The sequence below is a fragment of the Struthio camelus genome, chromosome 31, assembly GCF_040807025.1.
Source record: "Struthio camelus isolate bStrCam1 chromosome 31, bStrCam1.hap1, whole genome shotgun sequence".
Lineage (NCBI taxonomy): Eukaryota > Metazoa > Chordata > Aves > Struthioniformes > Struthionidae > Struthio > Struthio camelus.
This window is the reverse complement of record NC_090972.1, coordinates 4,513,722-4,539,684: the sequence shown is the minus strand read 5'-3', so window position 1 is coordinate 4,539,684 and position 25,963 is coordinate 4,513,722. Positions and strand designations below refer to the sequence as shown.

General features: G+C 72.3%; 1 protein-coding gene across 4 annotated transcripts; it reads left to right on the top strand.

Moving 5' to 3' along the window:
• Nucleotides 1–12,601: 12,601 nt before the first annotated feature.
• Nucleotides 12,602–25,805, top strand: RFX1 (regulatory factor X1). 4 transcript variants are annotated; one of them, XM_068922723.1, is made up of 20 exons: nucleotides 12,602–12,731; nucleotides 16,693–17,010; nucleotides 18,332–18,441; nucleotides 18,532–18,615; nucleotides 19,131–19,226; nucleotides 19,635–19,730; nucleotides 20,364–20,458; nucleotides 20,549–20,858; nucleotides 20,947–21,128; nucleotides 21,250–21,369; nucleotides 21,454–21,569; nucleotides 21,671–21,789; nucleotides 21,866–21,975; nucleotides 22,125–22,276; nucleotides 22,360–22,457; nucleotides 22,570–22,719; nucleotides 22,791–22,999; nucleotides 23,098–23,251; nucleotides 24,007–24,052; nucleotides 24,356–25,805. In XM_068922723.1, exons 2-20 carry the CDS (start codon nucleotides 16,746–16,748, stop codon nucleotides 24,520–24,522), a joined length of 2,679 nt encoding a protein of 892 aa, XP_068778824.1. In that variant the 5' UTR covers nucleotides 12,602–12,731; nucleotides 16,693–16,745; the 3' UTR covers nucleotides 24,523–25,805. The 4 variants fall into 4 exon arrangements, with proteins under 4 accessions (XP_068778824.1, XP_068778826.1, XP_068778825.1 ...); XM_068922724.1 differs by having other exon boundaries at nucleotides 12,606–12,731; nucleotides 16,697–17,010; XM_068922725.1 differs by lacking the exon at nucleotides 19,635–19,730.
• Nucleotides 25,806–25,963: the final 158 nt, after the last annotated feature.

The window sequence follows — 25,963 nt, the reverse complement described above, 5'->3', positions numbered from 1 at the left end:
TGCCCCCCAGGACATCCCCCCCCCCCCCGGCGCCCCCAGGACACCCGGGACGGGGCCGGGCCAGGGCGCGTCTCCAGCGCTTTAATGCACGGACAGCAGCGGGGACACGGGGGACATGGGGGTCACGGGGGGATGTGGGGACGGGCGGGATGTGGGGGGACACGGAGGGACATGTGGGACGTGGAGGGACATGGGGGACACGGGGACACGGGTGGACACGGGGGGGCATGGGGGACATGGGACATTGATGGACATGGGGGACATAGGGGGACATGGAGGGACACGGAGGGACATGGGGATGCGGGGACATGGACATGGGAGGACATAGGGGGACATGGGGGGACATGGAGGGACATAGGGGGACATGGAGGGACATGGGGATGCAGGGACATGGACATGGGAGGACATGGAGGGACATGGAGGGACACAGAGGGACATGGGGATGCAGGGACATGGACATGGGAGGACATAGGGGGACATGGGGGGACATGGGAGGACATAGGGGGACATGGAGGGACACGGGATGCAGGGACATGGACATGGGAGGACACGGGGGGACATGGAAGGACATAGGGGGACATTGAGGGACACGGGGGATGTGGGGACATGGGAGGACATGGGGGGACATGGGAGGACATAGGGGGACATTGAGGGACACGGGGGATGTGGGGACATGGACATGGGAGGACACGGGGGACATGGAAGGACATAGGGGGACATTGAGGGACACGGGGGATGTGGGGACATGGACATGGGAGGACATGGGACACGGGGGGACATGGGAAACATGGGGGACAGGGGACATGGACACGGGGGACACAGGGACATGGAGGAACATAGGGGGATGTGGGCGGACTGAGGGGACACGGGACACGTGGAGGACACGAGGGGCCGTGGGATGGGGGCGGTTTCCATGCTGGGGTCCCCTGGCCACGGGGGTCCCTTGGAGTCCGTGTCGGAGCCGTGTCGTTGCCGTGTTGGACCCCTGTCAGAGCCATGTCGGAGCCGCGTCGTTGCTGTGTCATTGTCATGTCAGAGCCGCGTCGTTGCTGTGTTGTTACCGTGTCAGAGCCATGTCGGAGCCGCGTCGTTGCTGTGTCATTGTCATGTCAGAGCCGTGTCGTTGCTGTGTTGTTACCGTGTCAGAGCCATGTCGGAGCCGTGTCGTTGCTGTGTCATTGTCATGTCAGAGCCGTGTCGTTGCTGTGTTGTTACCGTGTCAGAGCCATGTCGGAGCCGTGTCGTTGCTGTGTCATTGTCATGTCAGAGCCATGACGTTGCTGTGTTGTTACCGTGTCAGAGCCATGTCGGAGCCGCGTCGTTGCTGTGTCATTGTCATGTCAGAGCCGTGTCGTTGCTGTGTTGTTACCGTGTCAGAGCCATGTCGGAGCCGTGTCGTTGCTGTGTCATTGTCATGTCAGAGCCGTGTCGTTGCTGTGTTGTTACCGTGTCAGAGCCATGTCGGAGCCGCGTCGTTGCTGTGTCATTGTCATGTCAGAGCCATGACGTTGCTGTGTTGTTACCGTGTCAGAGCCATGTCGGAGCCGTGTCGTTGCTGTGTCATTGTCATGTCAGAGCCGTGTCGTTGCTGTGTTGTTACCGTGTCAGAGCCATGTCAGAGCCACGTCGTTGCTGTGTCATTGTCATGTCAGAGCCATGTCGTTGCTGTGTTGTTACCGTGTCAGAGCCATGTCGGAGCCGCGTCGTTGCTGTGTCATTGTCATGTCAGAGCCATGACGTTGCTGTGTTGTTACCGTGTCAGAGCCATGTTGGAGCCGCGTCGTTGCTGTGTCAGAGCCGTGTCGGACCCGTGTTAGAGCCATGTTGGACCGTGTCATTTCTGTGTCATTGTCGTGTCAGAGCTGTGTCGTTGCTGTGTCATTGTCATGTCAGAGCCGTGTCATTGCTGTGTTGTTACTGTGTCAGAGCCATGTCGGAGCCATGTCGGACCTGTGTTAGAGCCGTGTCAGAGCCATGTCGGAGCCGTGTCGGAGCCATGTCATTGCTCTGTTGTTACTATGTCGCAGCCGTGTCGGAGCCGTGTGTGAGCCGTGTTCAAGCCATGTCAGAGCCGTGTCGGAGCCGTGCGGCTCAGAGCAGCCCCAGCACCTCCTCGGGGGTGGGCAGGAAATGGCGCTCGTAGCCCGACCCCACCGGCAGGGCGCCCGTGTCCGTGTCCGTGTCCACGTGGGGATCCGCACCCGTGTGGAGATGCGTGTCCGGGTCCCTGTCCGAGTCGGGATGCGTGTCCAGCTCCGGGTCGGTGTCCGAGTCGGGATGCGTGTCCGGGTCTGCGCGCCCATCCGGATCGGGACCCGTGTCCGCGGGGCGGCAGCGGGGCGGCCGCGGACTCGCCACGGACACGCGGCTCACGGGCGGCTCCGGGGGCTCCGGCGGCCCCACGGGCTTGGGGGGGTCCTGGGCACATGTCCGTGAGCGGGGGTTGGGGGGGGGGGCAGGCATCCAGGTCCCCCCCACCCCGAGGGACCCAGGCGTCCAGGTCCCCCCTCCCACCCGACCCGCCCACGAGGGGCCCAGGCGTCCGGGCTCACCTGGGTGCGGGCGGCCCGGCTGCGCCTGGGGTCGGGCACCGGCTCCCAGCACCAGGGCGGCAGCACCCGGTGGCAGCGCCTGGGGACGGACCGATTCGTTAGCGTTAATTACCTCTGGCCCCGCCCCCTCCCCGCCCCCCCCCAGCTCCCAGCCTGGGGCCTGGCAGGACACGAGTGCGCCAGGTCTCGGCCGCCCCCAGCCCTGCCCGGGGCGGCCCTGGCCCCGGACTCCTGGGCTCCCCCGGTGCCCGTGGGGCGGGAGGTGGCCCCGGACCCCCCCCGATCACCCCCCGCGGCCGGCGGCCCTCACCTGGCGCGCAGCCCGGCCACGGCCACGGCCAGGGCGGTGAGGACGACGGCGGTGCCCAGGATGGAGACGAGGATGGAGGAACGGGAAGCGTCTGCGGGGGGAACAGAGCAGGATACGGCCTTGTCCCCACCCCGTCCCCATCCCCATCCCATCCCCATCCCATCCCTAACCCCATCCCATCCCCGTCCCTGTCCCCGTCCTGTCCCCATCTCCATCCCATCCCCGTCCCCATCTCATCCCATCCCCATCTCCATCCCCATCCCCGTCATCCCATCCCATCTCCATCCCATCCCCATCCCCATCCCATCCCCATCTCATCCCATCCCCATCTCCATCCCCATCCCCGTCATCCCATCCCATCTCCATCCCATCCCCATCCCCATCCCATCCCCATCTCATCCCATCCCCATCTCCATCCCCATCCCCGTCATCCCATCCCATCTCCATCCCATCCCCATCCCCATCCCATCCCCATCCCCGTCCCTGTCCCCGTCCTGTCCCCAGCCCCATCCCATCCCCATCCCCATCATCCCCATCCCCATCCCATCCCATCCCCATCTCCGTCCCCATTCCATCCCATCCCCATCCCCATCCCATCCCATCCCCATCTCCGTCCCCATCCCCATCCCATCCCCATCCCCATCCCCATCCCCGTCCCCATCCCCTCCCATCCCCATCCCATCCCGTTCCCATCCCCGTCACCGTCCCTGTCCCCATCCCATCCCCATCCCCATCCCCGTCCCCATCCCTGTCCCCGTCCCCATCCCCATTTCCATCCCCATCCCATCCCGTCCCCATCCCCGTTTCCATCCCCATCCTCTCCCTGTCCCCATCCCCTCCCCATCTCCATCCCCATCTCCATCCCCATCCTTGTCCCCATCCCCTCCCCGTCCCCGTCCCCGTCCCCATCTCACCAAGCAGCTGGAGGCTCTGCCCGGGCCCCAGATGCCGGTGGCCGCTGGTCCCCAGTTCGGGGGGGTCCCCTGGGCGCCGCCCCCCCCACGTGGGTTCCTCCCCTGTGCCCAAACCCACCTCAGGCACCCAAAACCCTGGGGAGCCCCCCCAAAAACCAGCAGCCACCCATGACCTTCCCCCCAGCAGTGGGGACCCAGGCGTCCGGGCCCCCTCTCAGCCCCCCTGCTTTCCGAGGACCCTGGGGGGACCCAGACGGTGCCAAGGGGGTTTGGGGGGGCCCAGGGGTGCAGGTGGCCCGGGGGGGCTGAGGGGGCCCATAGGCTGTCCCATGAGGTGGGTCCTAGGGGGGTCCAGGGGTGCCCAAGTGGAGGCAGCCCATGGGGGCCGCTGGGGTATCACTAGGGGTCCCAAAGGGTCTCATGGCGGTCCCAGGGGGGTCCTAGGGTGCCCGAGTCCCATGGGGGGGCTCTGGGGGGCCCCCAGAGGGAGGGTCTGGGAGGGTTCCCATAGGGAGTCCCACGGGGAGGGTCCTGGGGGTCCCCAGCAGTACTAGGGTGTCTGAGGCCCATGAGGGGGCCCTGGGGGGGTCTCTAGGGGTCCCTGGAGGGGGGATCTGGGAGGGTTCCCATAGGGAGTCCCACGGGGAGGGTCCTGGGGGTCCCCAGCAGTACTAGGGTGTCCGAGGCCCATGAGGGGGCCCTGGGGGGGGGATCTGGGAGGGTTCCCATAGGGAGTCCCATGGGGAGGGTCCCAGGGTGGATCCCGGGGGGTCCTAGGATGCCCGAGCCCCATGTGAGGGCCCTGGGGGGGTCCCAGTGGGGGGGTCCCCATAGGGGGTCCGACGGGGGGGGAGTCCCACGTCCCACCTGGCCGGGGGAGGCGGCAGCAGCGGCGCAGGCGGAGGCGGGCGGGCGCCGAGGTCCCCCCGCGGCGGTGGGCCCGCAGGGCGGCCCGGGCGGTGCCGGGGGGCAGGGGCAGGCGGCAGCAGGGGGGGCGCAGGCGGCGGGGGGGGCCCCGGCCCCCGCCCGGCTCCGCCGTCACCATGTAGCCCCGCACGTGGCCCCCCGCCCCCGCTGGCTCCTGCGGGGCCCAGGCGTCCGGGTCAGCCCCAGGGACCCAGGTGTCTGGGTCAGCCCCCCCCCCAACAAGGGACCCAGGCATCTGGGTCAAACCCCTCCCAAGGGACCCCGGTGTCCAGGTCAAGCCCCCCCCTGCCCCCCAAAAGGGACCCAGGCATCTGGGTCAACCCCCTCCCAAGGGACCCTGGTGTCTGGGTCAGCCCCCCCACCCAGGGACCCAGGCGTCCAGGTCATCCACCCCCTAAAGGGACCTCACCGTCTGGGTCAGCCCCCCCCCCCCCAACAAGGGACCCCGGCGTCCGGGTCATCCATCCCCCCAGGGACCCAGGTGTCCGGTGCCTCCTCCCACCCGGGGACCCAGGCGTCCGGGTCATCCATCCCCCCAGGGACCCAGGTGTCCGGTGCCTCCTCCCACCCGGGGACCCAGGCGTCCGGGTCATCCATCCCCCCAGGGACCCAGGCGTCTGGGTCACCCCCCACCCCCGGCCAGGGGCCCAGGCGTCCGGGCCCCCGGGCGCTCTCACCTGCCAGCGCAGCACCGGCCGGGGCTCCCCCTGCCGCGACGCCTCGACCAGGCACCAGACGCGCGGCACCTCCGGGAGCGCTGCGGCACGGCGTCAGCGGGCCCAGGCGTCCGGGGCCCAGAGGGACCCAAGCGTCCGCCCCCCCACCCTGGGGTCCCAGGTGTCCGGGCACCCCCCCACCCCCACCCTGGGGACCTAGGAGTCCACCCCCACCCCAGGGCCCAGGCATCCGGGCCCCATCTGCACCCTCTCCACCCCTGGGGCCCCGGCATCCGGGCATCCCCACCCCGGGGCCCCGGCGTCCGGGCGCACCAGCCAGGGCGGTGGTGAAGACGGCCGAGGGGCTCCAGTCGCTCCAGGGTGCGGGGGGCTCGGGGGGGGCGCAGCGGCCCTGCGCCTCGTGGGGGGCTCCCGGCGCCAGCTGCCCCCTCGGGAACTCGTAGCCGCCCGGCTCCAGCTCCGACTCCGGCACCTTGGGGACACGGGACATCGGTGGGGACCCACAACAGGGCCACAGCCTGGCCCCGGCCCCATCCCCATCCCATCCCGTCCCCATCCCTGTCCCATCCCCATCTCCATCCTCATCCCATCCCCACCCCCTTCCCCATCCCCATCATCCCCATCCCCATCCCCATCTCCATCCCCATCCCATCCCCATCCCCATCCTGTCCCTGTCCCGTCCCCATCTCCATCCCCATCCCATCCCGTCCCCATCCCATCTCCATCCTGTCCCTGTCCCCTCCTCATCCCCATCCCATCCCGTCCCCATCCCATCTCCATCCCTGTCCCGTCCCCATCTCCATCCTCATCCCATCTCCATCTCCATCCCATCCCCATCCTCATCCCCATCCCCATCCCATCCCCATCCCATCCCCGTCCCTTTCCCCATCCCTGTCCCGTCCCCATCTCCATCCCCGTCCCATCTCCATCTCCATCCCATCCCCATCCTCATCCCGTTCACATCCCATCCCCATCCCGTCCCCGTCCCTTTCCCCATTCCTGTCCTGTCCCCATCTTCATCCCCATCCCATCTCCATCTCCATCCCATCCCCATCCTCATCCCGTCCCCATCCCTGTCCCGTCCCCATCCCCATCCCATCCCATCCCCATCTCCGTCCCCAGCCCCATCCCGTCCCCATCCCATCTCCATCCCTGTCCCCATCCCCATCCTCATCCCCATCCCATCCCCACCCCATCCCGTCCCCGTCCCCATCCCCGTCCCATCCCCATCTCCAACCCCATCCCCATCCCATCCCGTCCCCATCCCATCTCCATCTCGTCCCCATCCCCATCCCCTCCCCATCCCCATCCCCATCCCATCTCCATCCCCGTCCTCATCCCGTCCCCATCCCATCCCGTCCCCATCCCATCCCATCTCCATCTCGTCCCCATCCCCATCCCCTCCCCATCCCCATCCCCATCCCATCTCCATCCCATCCCCATCCCCATCCCCTCCCCATTCCCATCCCGTCCCCATCCCTGTCCTCATCTCCGTCCCCCCGTCCCCCCCGTCCCCCCCGCACCGTCCTCCAGCGGCGCTGTCCCCGGGGCCGGTAGCGCAGGGCGCAGCGCGGGGCCCCCCCGGCCCCGGCCCAGCCCGGGGGCCACATCCAGCGCAGGCCCAGCACCGGCGTCGCCTCCACCTGCAGCTGCGGCGCCGGCGGCTTCTCTGCGCCGCACTGCTCAGCCCCCGCCGGGCCCCCCGCTCCGGGTGCCCAGCTGGGGGCCCAGGCGTCCGGGCGCCCCCCAGTGAGGACCCAGGCGTCTGGATCCCAGCCCCCCCGCCCCCAGCGTGGACCCAGGCGTCCCTCCCCCCACCCCAAGGACCCAGGCGTCCGGGCGCCCCCCAGTGAGGACCCAGGCGTCCGGGTCCCCAGCCCCCCTGAGGACCCCAGTGTCCAGGCACCCCCCAGTGAGGACTCAGGCGTCCGGGCGCCCCCCAGTGAGGACCCAGGCGTCCGGGTCCCCAGCCCCCCTGAGGACCCCAGTGTCCAGGCACCCCCCAGTGAGGACCCAGGCGTCCGGGCGCCCCCCAGTGAGGACCCAGGCGTCCGGGTCCCCAGCCCCCCTGAGGACCCCAGTGTCCAGGCACCCCCCAGTGAGGACCCAGGCGTCCGGGCGCCCCCCAGTGAGGACCCAGGCGTCCGGGTTCCCAGGCCCCCTGAGGACCCCAGTGTCCGGATGCCTCCCAGTGAGGACCCAGGCATCCGGGTCCCAGCCCCCCAGCTCCCCCCAGCCCCCCAGCCCCCCCCAGGACCCCGGCATCTGGGCACCCCCCAGTGAGGACCCAGGCATCCGGGTGCCAGGCCCCCAGTCTCCCCCCAAGGACCCAGGCATCCGGGCGCCCCCCAGTGAGGACCCAGGTGTCCGTGTGCCAGCCCCCAGCCCCCCACCCCACCCCGAGGACCCCGGCGTCCGGGCCCAGCGGTACCTATGAGGTCGAGGGAGACGTTGAGGGGCTGCGTCACCCGCTGCCCGCCGGGCGCCTGCACCCACACGGCGTAGACGTCGCCGGCCGTCAGCTCGGCCCGCGGCACCAGCACCCACCGCTGCCCCGGCGGCGCCCGCGCCGTCCCCGGGACCTGCTGCCGGCTGCGGGGGCCGCTGTCACCACGAGGGACCCCGGCGTCCGGCCACCCCCAAGGGACCCAGGCGTCCGGCCACGAGGGACCCCGGCGTCCGGCCACCCCCCAAGGGACCCCGGCGTCCCACCACTCCCCCAAGGGACCCAGGCGTCCGGCCACGAGGGACCCCAGCGTCCCACCACTCCCCCAAGGGACCCAGGCGTCCGGCCACGAGGGACCCCGGCGTCCCACCACTCCCCCAAGGGACCCAGGCGTCCGGCCACGAGGGACCCCGGCGTCCCACCACTCCCCCCAAGGGACCCAGGCGTCCGGCCACGAGGGACCCCGGCGTCCCACCACACCCACAAGGGACCCAGGTGTCCAGCCAGGAGGGGCCCAGGTGTCCGGCCACCCCCCGAGGAACCCAGGCGTCCCCCCCCCGCCCCGAGGGGCCCCAGCGTCCGGCGGCCGCCGCGCTCACAGCTTGAGGCTCCGGTAGTGCAGGACGAGGGGGCCGGGGGGCGGCGCGGGGCCCCCCCAGCTGCAGTTCATGCCGCCGGCGGGGCCCAGGCGGAGGCAGCGCAGCTCGGCCCGGCCCTGCGGGGCGTCTGCGGCGCCGGCTGAGCGCCCGGGCTGACGCCCCCCGACCCCCACCCCGGGGGCCGCGAGGGACCCCGCTGTCCTGGCCCCCACCCTCCACCCTGAAGGGGACCCAGGCGTCCGGGCTAACACCCACCCTGGGGGCTGCAGGGGACCCAGGTGTCCTGCTCCCACCCCCCTGAAGGGGACCCAGGCGTCCTGCCCCCCCCCCCCCCCCCACCAAGGGACCCAGGTGTCCTGCCCCCCCCCCCCCCCCAACCAAGGGACCCAGGCATCCGGGACCCCTCCCAAGGGACCCAGGCGTCCGCCCCCCCCCCACCAAGGGACCCAGGCGTCCTGCCACCCCCCCAAGGGACCCAGGTGTCCGGGCCCCCCCCCCACCAAGGGACCCAGGTGTCCAGGCCCCCCCCCCCAAGGGACCCAGGCGTCCGGGACCCCTCCCAAGGGACCCAGGCGTCCGGGACCCCCCCCCCACCAAGGGACCCAGGCGTCCGGGACCCCCCCCCCACCAAGGGACCCAGGTGTCCTGCCCCCCCCCACCAAGGGACCCAGGCGTCCTGCCCCCTCGCAAGGGACCCAGGCGTCCTGCCCCCTCTCCCCCGCAAGGGACCCAGGTGTCCAGGCCCCCTCCCAAGGGACCCAGGCGTCCTCCCCCCCCACCCCCCGCAAGGGACCCAGGTGCCCAGGACTCCCACCCCCACCGGACCCAGGCGTCCGGGCCCCCTCCCAGGGGACCCAGGCATCTTGCCCCCACCCCCAGGGGACCCAGGCGTCCGGGCAGGGGCGCGGCGGGTCCCACCTCCCCGCGTGGCATCGGTGGCCGCCAGCAGCAGCAGGAGCCGGAGGCCAGCGGCCCCCCGGGGCCCCCCCATGGCCCCCGCGCCGCCGTCAGCTGCCACCTTCCTGTGGGGCCACCCCGCTTCCGCTGCCGAGAGCGCCCAGGCGTCCGGGGGGCCCAGGCGTCCGGGGGGCCCAGGCGTCCGGGCCCTGTGAGGGGACGCGGGCGTCCTAGCACCCCGGGGGACCCAGGCGTCCTGGCAGCGGGTGCTGTCCCAGGCGGCCGCCGGGAGCCCACAGCACCGTCCCGAGCGGGGACGAAGCCGCACGGCCCCAAACCCCAGCTCGGCCCCAAACCCGGGCCCTAAACCAGTCCCAAACCTGGTCCCGGTCCCAAACCCGGTCCAAAAACCTGCTTTCAGCCCCAAACCCAGTCCCAAACCTGGTTTTAGCCTCAAACCCAGTCCCAGCCTGAAACCCAGTCCCGATCCCAAACCCAACCTAAAACCTGGCTGTTTTCAGCCTCAAACCTGGTCTCAGCCCCAAATTGGGTCCCAAACCCAACCCAAAACCTGGTCTCAGCCCCAAATTGGGTCCCAAACCCAACCCAAAACCTGGTCTCAGCCCCAAATTGGGTCCCAAACCCAACCCAAAACCTGGTCTCAGCCCCAAATTGGGTCCCAAACCCAACCCAAAACCTGGTCTCAGCCCCAAATTGGGTCCCAAACCCAACCCAAAACCTGGTCTCAGCCCCAAATGCAACCCCAAACCCGGTCTCAGCCCCAAACCCGGCCCCAGACCCGGTCTCAGCCCCAAACCCGGTCCCCAGACCCGGTCTCAGCCCCAAACCCGGTCCCCAGACCCGGTCTCAGCCCCAAACCCGGTCCCCAGACCCGGTCTCAGCCCCAAACCCGGTCCCCAGACCCGGTCTCAGCCCCAAACCCGGTCCCCAGACCCGGTCTCAGCCCCAAACCCGGTCCCCAGACCCGGTCTCAGCCCCAAACCCGGTCCCCAGACCCGGTCTCAGCCCCAAACCCGGTCCCCAGACCCGGTCTCAGCCCCAAACCCGGCCCCAGACCCGGTCTCAGCCCCAAACCCGGCCCCAGACCCGGTCTCAGCCCCAAACCCGGCCCCCGCGGTGGGCCCAGGCGGTCGAGCCCGGGGTGCAGTGCCGCCGGGGCCCCTACCTGCCGCCTGGCTGCCGGGGAGGAAGTGACTCAGGGCCCGACACCCCCGGCCTCCCCCGGGCTCCCCCCCCACCCCACCCCGCCGCTGGGAGGGGACCCAGGCGTCCGGGGCCCCTCCCCACCCCGCCTGGCTCTAACCGTTAGGTGCCAGGCGATAGCGGAGCCGGAGCGCTGGCGGAGTTTTGTTCGGGGGGGGCTGCGCGTCCCCACACGTGTCCCCACGCGTGTCCCCATGCGTGTCCCCTCGTGTCCTCGGCGCTAGCAGAGCTCCGGGTGCCGCTGAGCTCCAGCAGGGCCCGGGGAGGGAGCAGCGGGGGGGCACCCGGGGGGGCCCCGGCGTCCCAGGGACGGTGGCAGCGGCCCCCCCGGCCGGGCGGCTCGCCGGGTCCTCGGCACCTGCAACGACAAGAGGGTCAGCGGTGGGACGGGGGCCCAGGCGTCCGGGTGTGCAGGGACCCAGGCGTCCGGGGACCCAGGTGCCAGGGGACCCAGGCGTCCGGGTGTGCAGGGACCCAGGTGTCCGGGGACCCAGGCGTCCGGGTGTGGCGGGACCCCGGAGTCCAGGTGTGTCCACGTCTCCCCCACACCCAGCCCCACATCTCCCCCACTCCTACTCCCATTTCTCCTCCATACCTAGCCCCACATCCCTCACACCCAGCCCCACATCTCTCCCATGTCTCCCCCCCACACTGCCCCACATCTCCCCCATACCCAGCCCCACACTCAGCCCCACATCTCCCCCACACCCTGCCCCACACCCTGCCCGTCTCCCCCATACCCAGCCCCACACCCAGCCCCACATCTCCCCCATATCTCCCCCACGCCCTGCCCCACGTCTCCCCCACACCCAGCCCCACGTCTCCCCCACATCTCCCCCACACCCAGCCCCACGTCTCCCCCACACCCAGCCCCACGTCTCCCCCACATCTCCCCCATATCTCCCCCACGCCCTGCCCCACGTCTCCCCCACACCCAGCCCGTCTCCCCCACATCTCCCCCACACCCAGCCCCACGTCTCCCCCACATCTCCCCTGTCCCAGCCCCACATCTCCCCCACACCCTGCCCCACGTCTCCCCCACGTCTCCCCCACACCCAGCCCCACGTCTCCCCCACGTCTCCCCCACACCCAGCCCCACGTCTCCCCCACATCTCCCCTGTCCCAGCCCCACGTCTCCCCCACACCCAGCCCCACGTCTCCCCCACGTCTCCCCCACACCCAGCCCCACGTCTCCCCTGTCCCAGCTCCACATCTCCCCCACGCCCTGCCCCACGCTGCCCTTGGCGGCACCGCGGGCGGCCGGCTGGGCCGGGGGCGAAGGGTCGGCCGAGGGGGCCATGGCAGCGCCCCCGCGCAGGCCGCGTCGCCGTGGCAACGCTAGGCCGCACCGCGCCTCAGCCGCCTCCCTGCTCCCCCCACCACCGCGCGGTGAGGTCACTGCGGAGCGGTGACGTCACGAGAGGCGCTGAGCCGGCGGAGGGCTGCCGCCTGCTGACGTCATCGGGCCGTGACGTAGCGCCGCAGGCGCTCAAGCCCCTCCTCCTCCTCCTCGGCGCCAAGAGCTAACTACGTTTCCCGTCAGCCCGCGCGGCCTCGCGCGCACGCGCCTTCCCCGCCCCTCCGCCGGGGCGCGGCTCTCCCCGCCTCCTGGCCGCTGATTGGCAGCGACGGCGACCAACCGCCGCCCGCCAGCTCCCCGCCCGCCCAATCCCCCCTCCTCCCTCCCTCTTCCTGGCGCACGAACCGGCGACGGACGCGCGGCGCAGCCAATCGCCGCGCGCGGCGCAGCCACCCCCCCCCACCTCAGCCTCCCCCTTTCGGCGGGGCGGGGCGGGCCCGCCGGCGGAGCGACGCGGGCGGCAGCCAACCGGCGGGCGGCGGGGAGGCGGCGGCGGCCAATGGGAGCGCGGCGGGGGCGGGGCGCGGCGGCGCGTCCCCCCTCCTCCCCCGCCCGCTGCCGAGGTGGGTAGCAACAGTTGCCCCGGTGAGGGAACACGGAGGGCGCCATAGCCACGGTAGCCGTGGCGACCGGGGAACCCGGCAACCACCACCACAACAACAACAACAACAACCGCCGCCGCCCACCACCACCACCCCCCACCCCATCTCATCCCACCCCGCACCGCTACCGGGCCCCGGGCCTCGGGCCCGGCCGCGCCGCCCGACGCCTCCGGCCCTGGAAGGGACTCGGCCACCGCGGGGCCCCGGCGAAGGGAAGAGCCAGGTGGGTCCTGCGCGAGGCCGCACAAGATGGCGGCGGCCCAGGAGGGAGGGGGGAGATGGCGGCGGCGGGAGGGAGGGAGGAGGGGGAGGGAGGGGGAGGCCCCGGGGAGGGGGGGGGCGGCGCTGCCCTGCCCCGACTGAGGGGTCCCGGCCGCGGCCCCGGCGTTAAGAAGGGCCCAGGCCGCCGGGGGGGGGGGGAGGAGAGAGGGAGGGAGGGAGGGGGAGGGGGCGGGGCCTAGCCGCGCGCCGCGGTGATTGGTGGGCGGGCGGGCCAATGGGAAGAGGCGGGGCGCCGAGGGGAGCCAATGGGGGAGGGCGGAGGGGGCGGGGCGCCGCGGGAGGGGACTCCCTCCCCCCCCCACCCCGCCGCCCTCCTCTTCGGGGGGGGGGGAAGGGTGTGTGATGTCACGCGGTGATGTCATAGCGCCGGGCGCGCCGTGATGTCACGGGTGTTGGGGGGGGTGGCACGTGGTGGGGTGGAGGGCTGTGATGTCACCCCCCCCCGCCGGGTGGGGTGCCGCCCTCGCTGATGTCACGCGGCGGCGGGCGGTTGCCTGGCGACGCGGCGCCGTGACGACGCCGGGGGTTGGGGGGGGTCCCGTGATGTCATCACGTGGGGGTGACACGGGCGGATGGTGGCCCTGAGGCCTGGCAGCCCTGTGGGTATGACATCACCAGTGGGAGTGACTTCACTGTGGGCGTGACATCACCACGGGGAATGATGTCAGCACAGGCATGACATCACTGCTGGGGTGACGTCACCGTGGGTGTGACATCACCACAGGGAATGATGTCAGTGTGGGTATGACATCACTGCTGGGGGTGACTTCACCATGGGCGTGACATCACCACAGGGAATGATGTCAGCGTGGGTATGACATCACTGCTGGGGGTGACTTCACCGTGGGCGTGACATCACCACGGAGGTGATGTCAGCATGGGTATGACATCACCACCGGGGTGACATCACCGTGAGCGTGACACCACCATGGGGATGATGTCAGCATGGGCATGACATGACTGCTAGGGGGTGACATCACCTTGGGCATGATGTCAGCATGGGTATGACATCACCACAGGAGGTGATCTCCCCATGGGCGTGACATCACTGGGGGGGTTACATCACTACGGGGGGGGATGTCAGCAAGGGCATGACATAACTGTAGAGGACGATGTCAGCATGGGTATGACATCACCACGGGGGTGACATCGCCGTGAGCGTGACATCACCGGGGGGTTACCTCACCACGGGGAGTGATGTCAGCATGGGTATGACATCACCGGGGGGTGACATCACCGTGGGCGTGACATCAGCGCGCCCCCAGCCCTGCGCCCTCGGGCTCGTCACGCCGTCACCAGCCCCGGCCCGCGGCGCCCGAGAAACGGAGCCGAACGCCGGGAAACGGGGGCTGCGCCGCCCCCCCGCCCCCCCCCCAGCATCCCGGCATCCCGGGGGGCCGCAGAGCTTCCGGAGCCGCCGCCCTCCCCGCTCCCGCTCCGGCCCCGGGGGATCCGACCGGCTCCCGCTCCGGCCCCAGGGGATCCCGACCGGCTCCATGCCCAGAGGATCCCGACCGGCTCTGTCCCCAGGGGATCCCGACCGGCTCCGGCCCCAGGGGATCCCGACCGGCTCCAGCCCCGGGGGATCCCGACCGGCCCCAGGGGATCCCGACCGGCTCCGGCCCCGGGGGATCCCGACCGGCTCCATGCCCAGAGGATCCCGACCGGCTCCGGCCCCAGGGGATCCCGACGGGCTCCGGCCCCAGGGGATCCCGACCGGCTCCGGCCCCAGGGGATCCCGACGGGCTCCATGCCCAGAGGATCCCGACGGGCTCCGGCCCCAGGGGATCCCGACCGGCTCCATGCCCAGAGGATCCCGACCGGCTCCGGCCCCAGGGGATCCCGACCGGCTCCGGCCCCAGGGGATCCCGACCGGCTCCAGCCCCGGGGGATCCCGACCGGCCCCGGGGGATCCCGACGGGCTCCGGCCCCAGGGGATCCCGACCGGCTCCGGCCCCAGGGGATCCCGACGGGCTCCGGCCCCAGGGGATCCCGACGGGCTCCATGCCCAGAGGATCCCGACGGGCTCCGGCCCCAGGGGATCCCGACGGGCTCCGGCCCCAGGGGATCCCGACCGGCTCCGGCCCCAGGGGATCCCGACCGGCTCCAGCCCCAGGGGATCCCGACCGGCTCCATGCCCAGAGGATCCCGACCGGCTCCGGCCCCAGGGGATCCCGACCGGCTCCATGCCCAGAGGATCCCGACCGGCTCCAGCCCCAGGGGATCCCGACCGGCTCCAGCCCCAGGGGATCCCGACGGGCTCCGGCCCCAGGGGATCCCGACCGGCTCCAGCCCCAGGGGATCCCGACGGGCTCCGGCCCCAGGGGATCCCAACCGGCTCCGGCCCCAGGGGATCCCGACCGGCTCCATGCCCAGGGGATCCCGACGGGCTCCGGCCCCAGGGGATCCCGACCGGCTCCATGCCCAGAGGATCCCGACGGGCTCCGGCCCCAGGGGATCCCGACCGGCTCCATGCCCAGAGGATCCCGACGGGCTCCGGCCCCAGGGGATCCCGACCGGCTCCGGCCCCAGGGGATCCCGACGGGCTCCGGCCCCAGAGGATCCCGACGGGCTCCGGCCCCAGGGGATCCCAACCGGCTCCGGCCCCAGGGGATCCCGACGGGCTCCATGCCCAGGGGATCCCGACGGGCTCCGGCCCCAGGGGATCCCGACGGGCTCCGGCCCCAGAGGATCCCGACCGGCTCCGGCCCCAGGGGATCCCGACCGGCTCCATGCCCAGAGGATCCCAACCGGCTCCGGCCCCAGGGGATCCCGACGGGCTCCGGCCCCAGGGGATCCCGACCGGCTCCGGCCCCAGGGGATCCCGACCGGCTCCATGCCCAGAGGATCCCGACGGGCTCCGGCCCCAGGGGATCCCGACCGGCTCCATGCCCAGAGGATCCCGACGGGCTCCGGCCCCAGGGGATCCCGACCGGCTCCGGCCCCAGGGGATCCCGACCGGCTCCATGCCCAGGGGATCCCGACGGGCTCCGGCCCCAGGGGATCCCGACCGGCTCCATGCCCAGAGGATCCCGACGGGCTCCGGCCCCAGGGGATCCCGACGGGCTCCATGCCCAGAGGATCCCGACGGGCTCCGGCCCCAGGGGATCCCAACCGGCTCCGGCCCCAGGGGATCCCGACGGGCTCCATGCCCAGGGGATCCCGACGGGCTCCATGCCCAGGGGATCCCGACGGGCTCCGGCCCCAGGGGATCCCGACGGGCTCCGGCCCCAGAGGATCCCGACCGGCTCCGGCCCCAGGGGATCCCGACGGGCTCCATGCCCAGAGGATCCCGACCGGCTCCAGCCCCAGGGGATCCCGACCGGCTCCAGCCCCAGGGGATCCCGACGGGCTCTGGCCCCAGGGGATCCCGACCGGCTCCATGCCCAGGGGATCCCGACCGGCTCCAGCCCCAGGGGATCCCGACGGGCTCCGGCCCCAGGGGATCCCGACCGGCTCCATGCCCAGAGGATCCCGACGGGCTCCGGCCCCAGGGGATCCCGACGGGCTCCGGCCCCAGGGGATCCCAACCGGCTCCGGCCCCAGGGGATCCCGACGGGCTCCATGCCCAGAGGATCCCGACCGGCTCCATGCCCAGAGGATCCCGACGGGCTCCATGCCCAGAGGATCCCGACCGGCTCCGGCCCCAGGGGATCCCGACCGGCTCCGGCCCCAGCCAGGGTCATCGGGGAACACCGCTCCCCCCGCCTGCCCCGGCGGCGGTTGCCCGTAATTAGTTACTAGCGGTGGGGCGTAATGAGGTTAGCGGCTAACGAGGGGCGCAGCGGGGAGCGGCCGATGGCTTTCCGATCGATTAACCGCTTTTCCTTTTTCTCCCCTGTCTTTCTCTCTCTCTGTCTGTCGCTGCGGTTCTCTGCCCCCCGCCCCGTCCTCGCCGAAAGGAAGCCCAAAAAAACAAGCAGCCTTATTTATTATCGTTTTCCCCGCCGTCGGCATGGCGACGCAGGCCTACGTTACGGAATTACAGGCAGCCCAGCAACAGCCGCCGCCGCCGCAGCAGCAACAGGCGCCGCAGCAGCAACAGGCGGCGGCCCCGGCCCCGGCCCCGGCGCCCTACGCGGCCGAGCTGCCGAGCGCCCCGGCGGCCCCCGCCGCCCCCAAGGCCTACGCGGCCGAGCTGGGGGCCCCGGCGGCCCCCGCCGCCCCCGCCGCCCCGCCGCCCCCCGCCCCGCAGCAGTACATCGTCGTCACCGTCTCCGGTAAGCGCCCCGCGTCCCGGCCCCCAGCGCGCGCGGCGGGAACGGGATGTCGCGCTCGGAACAGGGCCGGTCGCGGCGCGGGGACGGCGCCGCTTCCCGGCGGCCTCCGAAGCCGCTTCCCGGCGGCCGCGTCCCTCCGGCAGCGCCGCTTCCCGGTGTCCGTGGGTCTCTACCGGTGCCGCTTCCCGGCGGCCACGTCCCTCCGGCAGCGCCGCTTCCCGGTGTCCGTGGGTCTCTACCGGTGCCGCTTCCCGGCGGCCACGTCCCTCCGGCAGCACCGCTTCCCGGTGTCCGCGGGTCTCTACCGGTGCCGCTTCCCGGCGGCCGTGTCCCTCCGGCAGCGCCGCTTCCCGGTGTCCGTGGGTCTCTACCGGTGCCGCTTCCCGGCGGCCACGTCCCTCCGGCAGCACCGCTTCCCGGTGTCCGCGGGTCTCCACCGGTGCCGCTTCCCGGCGGCCGTGTCCCTCCGGCAGCACCGCTTCCCGGTGTCCACGGGTCTCTACCGGTGCCGCTTCCCGGCGGCCGTGTCCCTCCGGCAGCACCGCTTCCCTGTGTCCATGGGTCTCTACCGGTGCCGCTTCCCGGCGGCCGCGTCCCTCCGGCAGCGCCGCTTCCCGGTGTCCGCGGGTCTCTACCGGTGCCGCTTCCCGGCAGCCGCCAAAGCCGCTTCCCGGTGTCCGTGGGTCTCTGCCGAAGCCGCTTCCCGGCAGCCGCAATTTGTGGCCGGCAGCGATTCCCCTCCGGCGACGCCGAGGTGACGCCGCCGGTTCGGAGCGGCGCCGAAACCGGCGGGTTCAGGACCGAGGGGGCTGAGCCAGAAACACCCCGCACAGGGCCGTCCTGCCCGTTCTCCGGGCGGCCTCCTCCGGCCGTTCCCGTCCCTAGCAGCCTGCCTAATTAGCCGACGGTTAATTAGCCGGCGTGACGGGGGACGAGGGGCTCCGGCCGGCTCCCCGAGGAGTCCCCGGGAGGGGGATCGCGGCCGCCGGAAAGGGCCGGCTCCGCCGCCTCCGCCGGGATTACCCGGCCAAGGTCCCGGCGTATAAAACCCCGGCTCCTTCCGCAGCCTCCTCCCTCCTCGCCCAGGCGCCGGCACCATGTTTCACTCCGGGCTCCTCGCGGCGCCGCAGGAGCGTGAGTGCGGCGCCCTCGGCGCGCCGGGGCCGGTCCTCCTCCTTTTCCCATCGTTTGTTAGGGGCAGAAACGGTTGTTTTCCGCCGCGAGGGCGGCGGCGGCGGCTCCCGCTCCGTCCGTCCCGGCTGCTTGTCCCCCCTCTCCTTTCCCCTTTCCTGACTCGGTCTCCTTGCTCCCCGCGAGGCAGAAGGCGCCATGCGGCCGAGCGACACGGTGTCGGAGGCCAGCCCCGGCTCGGCGGCGGCGCCGGCCGGCGTGCCCACCCAGGTGGTGCAGCAGGTCCAGGCCACGCAGCAGGTAGGGCCCCCAAAACACCCCCCCACCCCGCTTTCACCCCCCCGCAGCGCTGCCTTCCTCGCCCGCCGACCCCTCCTCTTCCTCCCGCAGAGGCTCCTGGTGCAGGCCAGCGTGCAGGCGAAGCCGGCGGCCGTCTCCCCGCTCCAGATCACCGGCGTCCAGGTGCCGCAGCAGGTAAGAGGCGGCCGCGCCGTCCCGCCGCCGGCCGCGGCCTCGAGCGGCGGATCCCCGCGGCCCCGCCGTGGCCTTTCCCGCTCCGGTGAAGGACCCGAGCGAGCTGGCGCCGTCTCGCCGGGGGAGAACGTAACCCCTCCAAAACCCGATTTTGTGGCGCCGGCGGAGGGAAGGCCTCCCCGTCCGCGCCCGGCGGATGCTGGCGCCTTCCCCGAGCGGCTCGTGCTCCGCTTCTAGCGTTGCAGCCGCGTCCCGTCGGCTCCTTTGGGGAGGAGCGTTTCGTAGGAGAGGCGAAAGCCGAGCGGGAGAAGCCGGAGCCCGCGGGAGGCGCCGGCCCCGAAAGCCCCTTCCCCCCCCCCACCGCGCCGCGGCCTCGCCGGCGGACGCCAAAGCGTTTGCGGCGGGCAAACGGGGCCGGGAGCGACGTCCCCGCCGCGGGGGGACCGGCAGGAAGCGGCCGTGGCGAGCAGGCGGCGGCCGAGCCGGTGACCGCCCGCGTTTCTCTCCTGGCCCAGCGCTCGCCGGCGCAGACCAACAGCTCGGCCGCCAAGCCGGGCCCCGTGCAGCAGCTCCAGGTCCACGGCGTCCAGCCGGTGCCCGTCGCGCAGGAGGTGAGCGTCCGCGGCCGCCCCGCCGGGCTCGGGAGCAGCCGCCGGGTCCGGGCAGGCGCTTCCAGCGCCCTCCTCCAGGCCGTTGCACCTCGCGGGGCCGGGTTTCCCCGGTGGAAAAAAAAAAAAAAGGAAGAAACGGGGAGAATCAATGCGAACGGCGATGCGTTTGGCACCCCGCTTCGCCGCTGCCCGCGGGACCCCGGAGCGGGCCGGGATGCAGCGGGTGCTGGCGTGAGAAAAAGGGCAGGAAAAGGGAAAAGCGGGAGAAGGGAAAGCGAGGCAAGGGAAAGCGAGGCAAGGAAGATGAGCGAAAGCACGGAGGGCAAAGCAAGGCAGGGCAGCGCCGGTGCGGGCGCGCGGCGCCGGCCGCCCCCGCTCACCGCCTCCCCCCCCGTTTCGCCCCCGCAGCGGTCGGTGGTGCAGGCGGCCCCGCAGACGCCCAAGTCCGGCGCCGTGCAGCAGCTGAGCGTCCAGGGGCTCCCGCAGGTCCACGTCACCCAGGAGGTACCGGCGGCGGCGGCGGGGAGAGGGGAGGGGGGAAGCGGCGGCGGCCCTGAGCGCCCCCCCTGTTTGTCGTGCAGCGTGCAGGCGGTGCGTTCGCCCGGCCGGCGCGGCCTCGCCGGGAGCAGCGCGGCAGCGGCCGCCCGCCGGGCCCCGAACCCCGGCTCGGCCTCGAGCCGCCGGCCGAGCGGTGCCTCGAGCTGCTGCCGCTGCTGCCGCAGCCCCTGCTGCTCGCGCCGCCCCGGGGGGCCGCGGCGGCGCCGCCGCTCGCCCCCCGCCACGCCGGCCCCGACCCGCGCGCCGCCGCCGCTGCCGCCGCTCCTCCGAGAGGCCCCCAGGTGCTGGTGCTGGGACCGGCCGCCGCGGCGCTCAGAGTAGGTGACGGCCCCGAGGGCCGGGGGTGTCCCGCCGGGGCCGTCGCCGCCCCCCCTCCCTCCCTCCCCGCCGCGCGCCGTCGCGCAGGCCGCCCCCGGGGGCCGCGGCTCCCCCCGGGCCGACGCGTCTCACGCGCAGGTTTTTCCCGTCGCCGCTGCCGCCCCCCCCGAACCCCAAAACCCGAGGCAGGAGGCGCGGGCCGGCGCGGTTGGGGCTCGGCGGCCGGGCCGCGCTGACGCCCGCGCCGGCTGCCCCGCGCAGGTGCAGCAGCTGCAGCAGGTGCCGGTGCAGCACGTCTACCCCGGGCAGGTGCAGTACGTGGAGGGCGGCGACGCCAGCTACGCCGCCGGCACCATGTGAGTGCACGCGCCGGGCCCCCCCCCGCCATCGCCGCGGCCCCTGCCGCCACCCGGCTCACCGCTTCCCTTCTCCCGCTCTCCCCGCAGACGCTCCGGCACGTACCCCTACGCCGAGACGCCGCTCTACACCCAAAACGCCAGCGCCAACTACTACGAGGCGCCGGCGGCGCCGGTGCAGCCCAGCACGCCCGCCACCTCGCAGGCCGTGGCCAGCAGCGGCTCCGTGCCCATGTACGTCTCCGGCGGGCAGATCGTGGCCAACCCCGGCGCCGCCGGCTCCGGCTCCGGCACCGCCGCCGCCGCCGCCGGCACCGGCACCTACGTCATCCAAGGGGGATACATGCTGGGCAGCTCGGGCCAGTCGTACTCGCACACCACGCGTGCCTCTCCCGCCACGGTGAGTCGCCGGCCCCAAACGCTCCGTGTTTTGGTGGGGGGGAAAAGCCACCCGCAAGCGCTCGCGAAGCTCTGCTGCCTCCCCGCAGGTGCAGTGGCTGCTGGATAACTACGAGACGGCCGAGGGCGTCAGCCTGCCCCGCAGCACCCTCTACTGCCATTACCTGCTGCACTGCCAGGAGCAGAAGCTGGAGCCCGTCAACGCCGCCTCCTTCGGCAAGCTGATCCGCTCCGTCTTCATGGGGCTGCGCACCCGCCGCCTCGGCACCAGGTGGGTCCGGCGGCGCCTTCGGCTCCGTCCCCCTGCGCCGCCCGGAGCGTTTCCGCGAGGATTGGTTGGGTTTTATTCCCCCGCCCCCCCCGCCCCCGTTTTCCCCCGCTCTCCCTTGCAGGGGGAACTCCAAGTACCACTACTACGGGCTCCGCATCAAAGCCAACTCGCCGCTGCTGCGGCTCATGGAGGACCAGCAGCACCTGGCCATGCGGCAGCAGCCCTTCTCCCAGAAGCAGAGGTAAACGGCGGCCGGCGCCGGGCGCGGAGCGGGGCGGCCCCGCGCCTCCCGCCCGCCTCACGCCCGCCTGGCTGCCTCGGGCAGGCTCAAGCCCATCCAGAAGATGGAGGGCATGACCAACGGCGTGGCCGTGGGGCAGCAGCAGCCCTCGGGGCTCTCCGACATCAGCACCCAGGTGCAGCAGTACCAGCAGTTCCTGGGTAAGGACCGGCCGCGGCGCGGCCCCGGCGCCCCCGGGCCCCCCGCTTTCCCCCCGCTCCCCGGCGGCTGGCGGCGCGTCACCCGCCCTCCGTCCCCGCAGACGCCTCGCGGAGCCTGGCCGAGTTCTCCGAGCTCGACCTGCAGGGGAAGCCGCTGCCCGAGGGCGTGAGCGCCGAGGACGTCAAGGCCTTCCAGGTGCTCTACCGCGAGCACTGCGAGGTAAAGGGCCGCCGGCGCCGGGCAGATGCCGCTCCGGGGGCGGCCGCCGGCCCTCACGCCCCTCCGTCCCCGCCAGGCCATCGTGGACGTGATGATAAACCTGCAGTTCACCCTGGTGGAGACCTTGTGGAAGACCTTCTGGAGGTACAACCTCAACCAGCCCAGCGAGGCCGCCCCCGTCGCAGTGTGAGTAGCCGTCCCCGTGTCCCCACGTCCCCGCGTCCCCACGTCCCGGCGTCTTTCCTCCGTGCCGGGGCGGGAGAGGGGGTGTGTTTTGGGGATCAAAGGGAGGGGTGGGGGGGGGGCGTTTCTGAGCAGCCTCTGCGCGGCCGCAGCCACGACGAAGCGGAGAAGCGTCTGCCCAAGAGCTCCCTCGTCGTCCTCTCCAAGTACGAACCGGTCCTGAAGTGGACGAAGGATTGCGACAACATGCTGTACCAGGGACTGGTGGAAATCCTCATCCCCGACGTCCTCCGGCCCATCCCCAGTGAGTGGCCGGCCGGCTCCGCGTCCTGCCCGGCCCCGCCGCTCCGCGGGGGCCGCCGCCGCCTCACCCTCCTCTCCGCCCAGGTGCCTTGACGCAAGCGATCCGCAACTTCGCCAAGAGTTTGGAGAGCTGGTTAACGAACGCCATGATGAACATCCCCGAGGAGATGGTCCGCGTGAAGGTGGGGGGGGGGGGGGCGGCGCGGCGGTGGGGAGGACGGTGGGGGGGTGGGAAACGGCGCGGCCTCCCGCTGACCGCCCCCCCCCAACCCCGGCTCCTCCGGCCGCTCGCAGGTGGCGGCAGCAAGTGCCTTTGCCCAGACGCTGCGGCGCTACACGTCCCTGAACCACCTGGCGCAGGCGGCCCGCGCCGTCCTGCAGAACACGGCCCAGATCAACCAGATGCTGAGCGACCTCAACCGCGTGGACTTCGCCAACGTGCAGGTAGGGCCGCCGCCGCGGGGAAGGGGCTGCCGGGGCGCCGGGGCGCCGGGGCTGACGCCCTCCCGCCGCAGGAGCAGGCCTCGTGGGTGTGCCGCTGCGAGGACCGGGTGGTGCAGCGCCTGGAGCAGGACTTCAAGCTGACGCTGCAGCAGCAGAACTCGCTGGAGCAGTGGGCCGCCTGGCTGGACGGCGTCGTCACCCAGGTCCTCAAGCCCTACCAGGGCAGCCACGGCTTCCCCAAGGCCGCCAAGCTCTTCCTCCTCAAGTGGTCCTTCTACAGGTGCGTCCCCCCCCCCCAACCTCAGCCCCGGTGACATCCCCGCGGTGACGCCGCCGCGGTGACGTGACCCCCCCCCCCGCCGCCGCCCTCTCCCGCAGCTCCATGGTCATCCGCGACCTGACCCTGCGCAGCGCCGCCAGCTTCGGCTCCTTCCACCTCATCCGGCTGCTCTACGACGAGTACATGTACTACCTGGTGGAGCACCGCGTGGCCCAGGCCAAGGGCGAGACGCCCATCGCCGTCATGGGCGAGGTGCGGGCGGCCGGGGGGGGGGCCGCGGCGCCGGGGCAGCGACTGGGGCCCCCCCCGGGGACAGGGACCTGCTGGGATCTCCTTGGGATGGGGACGGCACTTGGGGGGGGTCCTGGGTGGGTTTGGGGGGGGTCTCCTGGACCTCCCCCCTGGGGACGGGGACCTGCTGGGATCCCCTTGGGATGGGGACGGCACTCAGGGGGGGTCCTGGGTGGGTTTGGGGGGGGTCTCCTGGACCTCCCCCCCGGGGACAGGGACCTGCTGGGATCCCCTTGGGATGGGGACGGCACTCGGGGGGGGGGGGTCCTGGGTGGGTTTGGGGGGGGGGTCTCCTGGACCTCCCCCCTGGGGACGGGGACCTGCTGGGATCCCCTTGGGATGGGAGGTGGCGCTTGTGGGGGGAGAGTCCTCGGGGGGGGGGTCTTCTGGGCCCCTCCCGGGACAGGAACGTGCTGAGACCCACCCTGGGATGGGGATGGCGCTTGTGGGGGGTCCTGGGTGGGTTTTGGGGGGGGGGGAGGTCTTCTGGGCCCCACCCTCCGGGGACAGGAACCTGCTGAGACCCCCCCCCCCTTGGGATGGGGACGGTGCTTGTGGGCGCCCCCATGGGGTGGTGGGGGCTGGGGGGGGGGCTGTTGGGACACCCCGGAACAGGGATTGGGTTTGTGGGGGGCCCTGGGTGGTTTTGGGGGGGAGGGGCTGCCCCCCTGCCCCCCCCAAGCGTGCAGGGCCTCACCCCTCTCCCCCGTCCACAGTTCGCCAACCTGACGAGCTCCTTGAACTCCCTGGACCCCGACAAAGGTGAGTCGTGTCCCCCCCCCCCCCAAAACATGATCCCCCTCCCAACCCAGGCACCCCAAAGACGGCACCACCGGGACCTGTAAAAGCTCTCGGTGCTGGCGGGAACCGGGCAAGCCGCCGCAGCGCTGCCCGCCAGCCGCTCACAGGCCTCTTGGCACGTTAACTCTGAAGCCTACTGACACACCTCTCAGAGCGTTAACTCTGAAACCTAATGATGCACACGACCCCAGTGCATTGCCCAGGGTAGGTGGTGGGGTGGCACTCCTGGTCATGAGTTCCCCTCCCCCCCCCCCAAAATCGCAGACGAAGAGGAAGAGGAGGAAGAGGAGAGCGACGACGAGATGCCGCAGGAGATCTCCCTCAACTCCAACGAGTCCGCCGGCCTGGCCGCCGACCCCATGGAGCCGCCCGCCAAGCTGGCGCGGGCCGACTCGCGGGGCATCTTCGTCCAGGCCCTGCCGTCCAGCTAAGGGGGGGGGCCTCGCGCCCCGGCCCCCCCCCGCCCCGGCCCCCAAACCGAGCTCCGCCCGCCTCCGCCTGGTATGCCGTGCGCTTTCGCTCCCGCTCCCGCCCCGCGCCGGGGGGGCCGGCGACCCCCCTCCCCCCCACCCCGCAGCGAGGAGCCCGGCCCAGGGGCCGCGCGTCCCCTCCCCTGTCCCCATAGCGTCCCCGGGGGGGGGGGGTGGCCGGGGGGGGGGGGGGCGGGGGGGACGCGGGAGGCGCTCAGCAGCGATATGTGCCTTAAGCAATGCGCCGGGGTCGCGTGCCAAAGCGTGTCGCCCCCCGCCCCGGCCCCTCCCGCCCCGGCTGCTGGGGGCACGGGGAGGATGTGGCACCGGGGGGGGGGGACGACACCAGTCCCCTGGGGGGGGCAGGCAGGGACAGGGGACGCTGCGGCACAGCAGCAAGGGGCCAAACCCGGGTCCCCCCCGCCCCCCCTCCCCAAATCGCCCCCTGCCCCAGGTGCAGCCCTCCCCCCCCCCACCAGCTCACACCTCCCGGGGGGCAAATTCGGGGACCTGCCCCCCCCCCCAGCAGGGCTGGAAAGACACCGGGGGGGGGGACTGGGGGACAGCACAGGGCCCCAGCGGGGGGGCACAAAACGGGGGCCCCAGGGCCGTTCTCACCCACCAGACACCCCCGCGTGGCCGGGGGGGCCCCTGGGGTGGCCACAGTGGGGGGGGGGGCTCTGCCCCACATCAGCCACAGCTCCCCCCCCCCGGGGGTCCTGGGGAGCCCCCAGCCCCCCCGCCCCCCGCGGCCACCGCTGCCTTACGCCGGCCAGCCCCGCGCTGCGGCCCCCCCGCCGCCGCGCCGCCCCCCCCGCCTCGCCGCCGGTCCGTGACTGAGTATTAGATATTCTAGTTTTAACGAGGAAACGAATCTGTGCTTTTTGTATGTAATTAACTCCTCCCGCCAGCGCCCCCCCCGCCCCGACCGTCGTGCGATTGGTGAACACATAAATGACTTGATATTTTGGGGTCTCCCGACCGTTATGGCCTTATTTGTTTGATTTTTTTCTCAGTGTTTTCAACCTGTGAGATAGATGTTTATTGCCGAAATCGACATACTGTATAAAAATCTCTATTTTGTGTCAATCCTCCCCGGGCGGCGGCGGCGGCGGCGGGGCGCGGAGGCGCCGGGGCCCCGCCGCGGCCGGACGCTGTGTACGTGTGTAGTCTAGAGTGCAAAAGCTGTTTTCTACCTTTTGTAGTTCTTTCTTAAGAGGAATAAATCCAGCGTGTTCTTTGCCTCCGGCGCCTCCGTCACTCGGGGCTGGGGGGGCGGAATGAAGGCGCCGGGGGCCGGAAGGGCGGAAACGGGCAGGTTTATTGCAGGGAAACGGCGAAGCCGGGAGCGCGGAGCCGCCGCCGCCGCCTCCCCGGCGGGCGAAGGGAAAGCGGCGGCCCC

Coding starts and splice junctions, on each gene's coding strand:
- RFX1 (XM_068922723.1), top strand. CDS start 16,746: ATGGCGACGCAGGCCTACGTTACGGAATTACAGGCAGCCCAGCAACAG. Junction 18,442..18,531: donor AGGTCCAGGCCACGCAGCAG/GTAGGGCCCCCA, acceptor TTCCTCCCGCAG/AGGCTCCTGGTGCAGGCCAG. Junction 19,731..20,363: donor AGGTCCACGTCACCCAGGAG/GTACCGGCGGCG, acceptor TGCCCCGCGCAG/GTGCAGCAGCTGCAGCAGGT.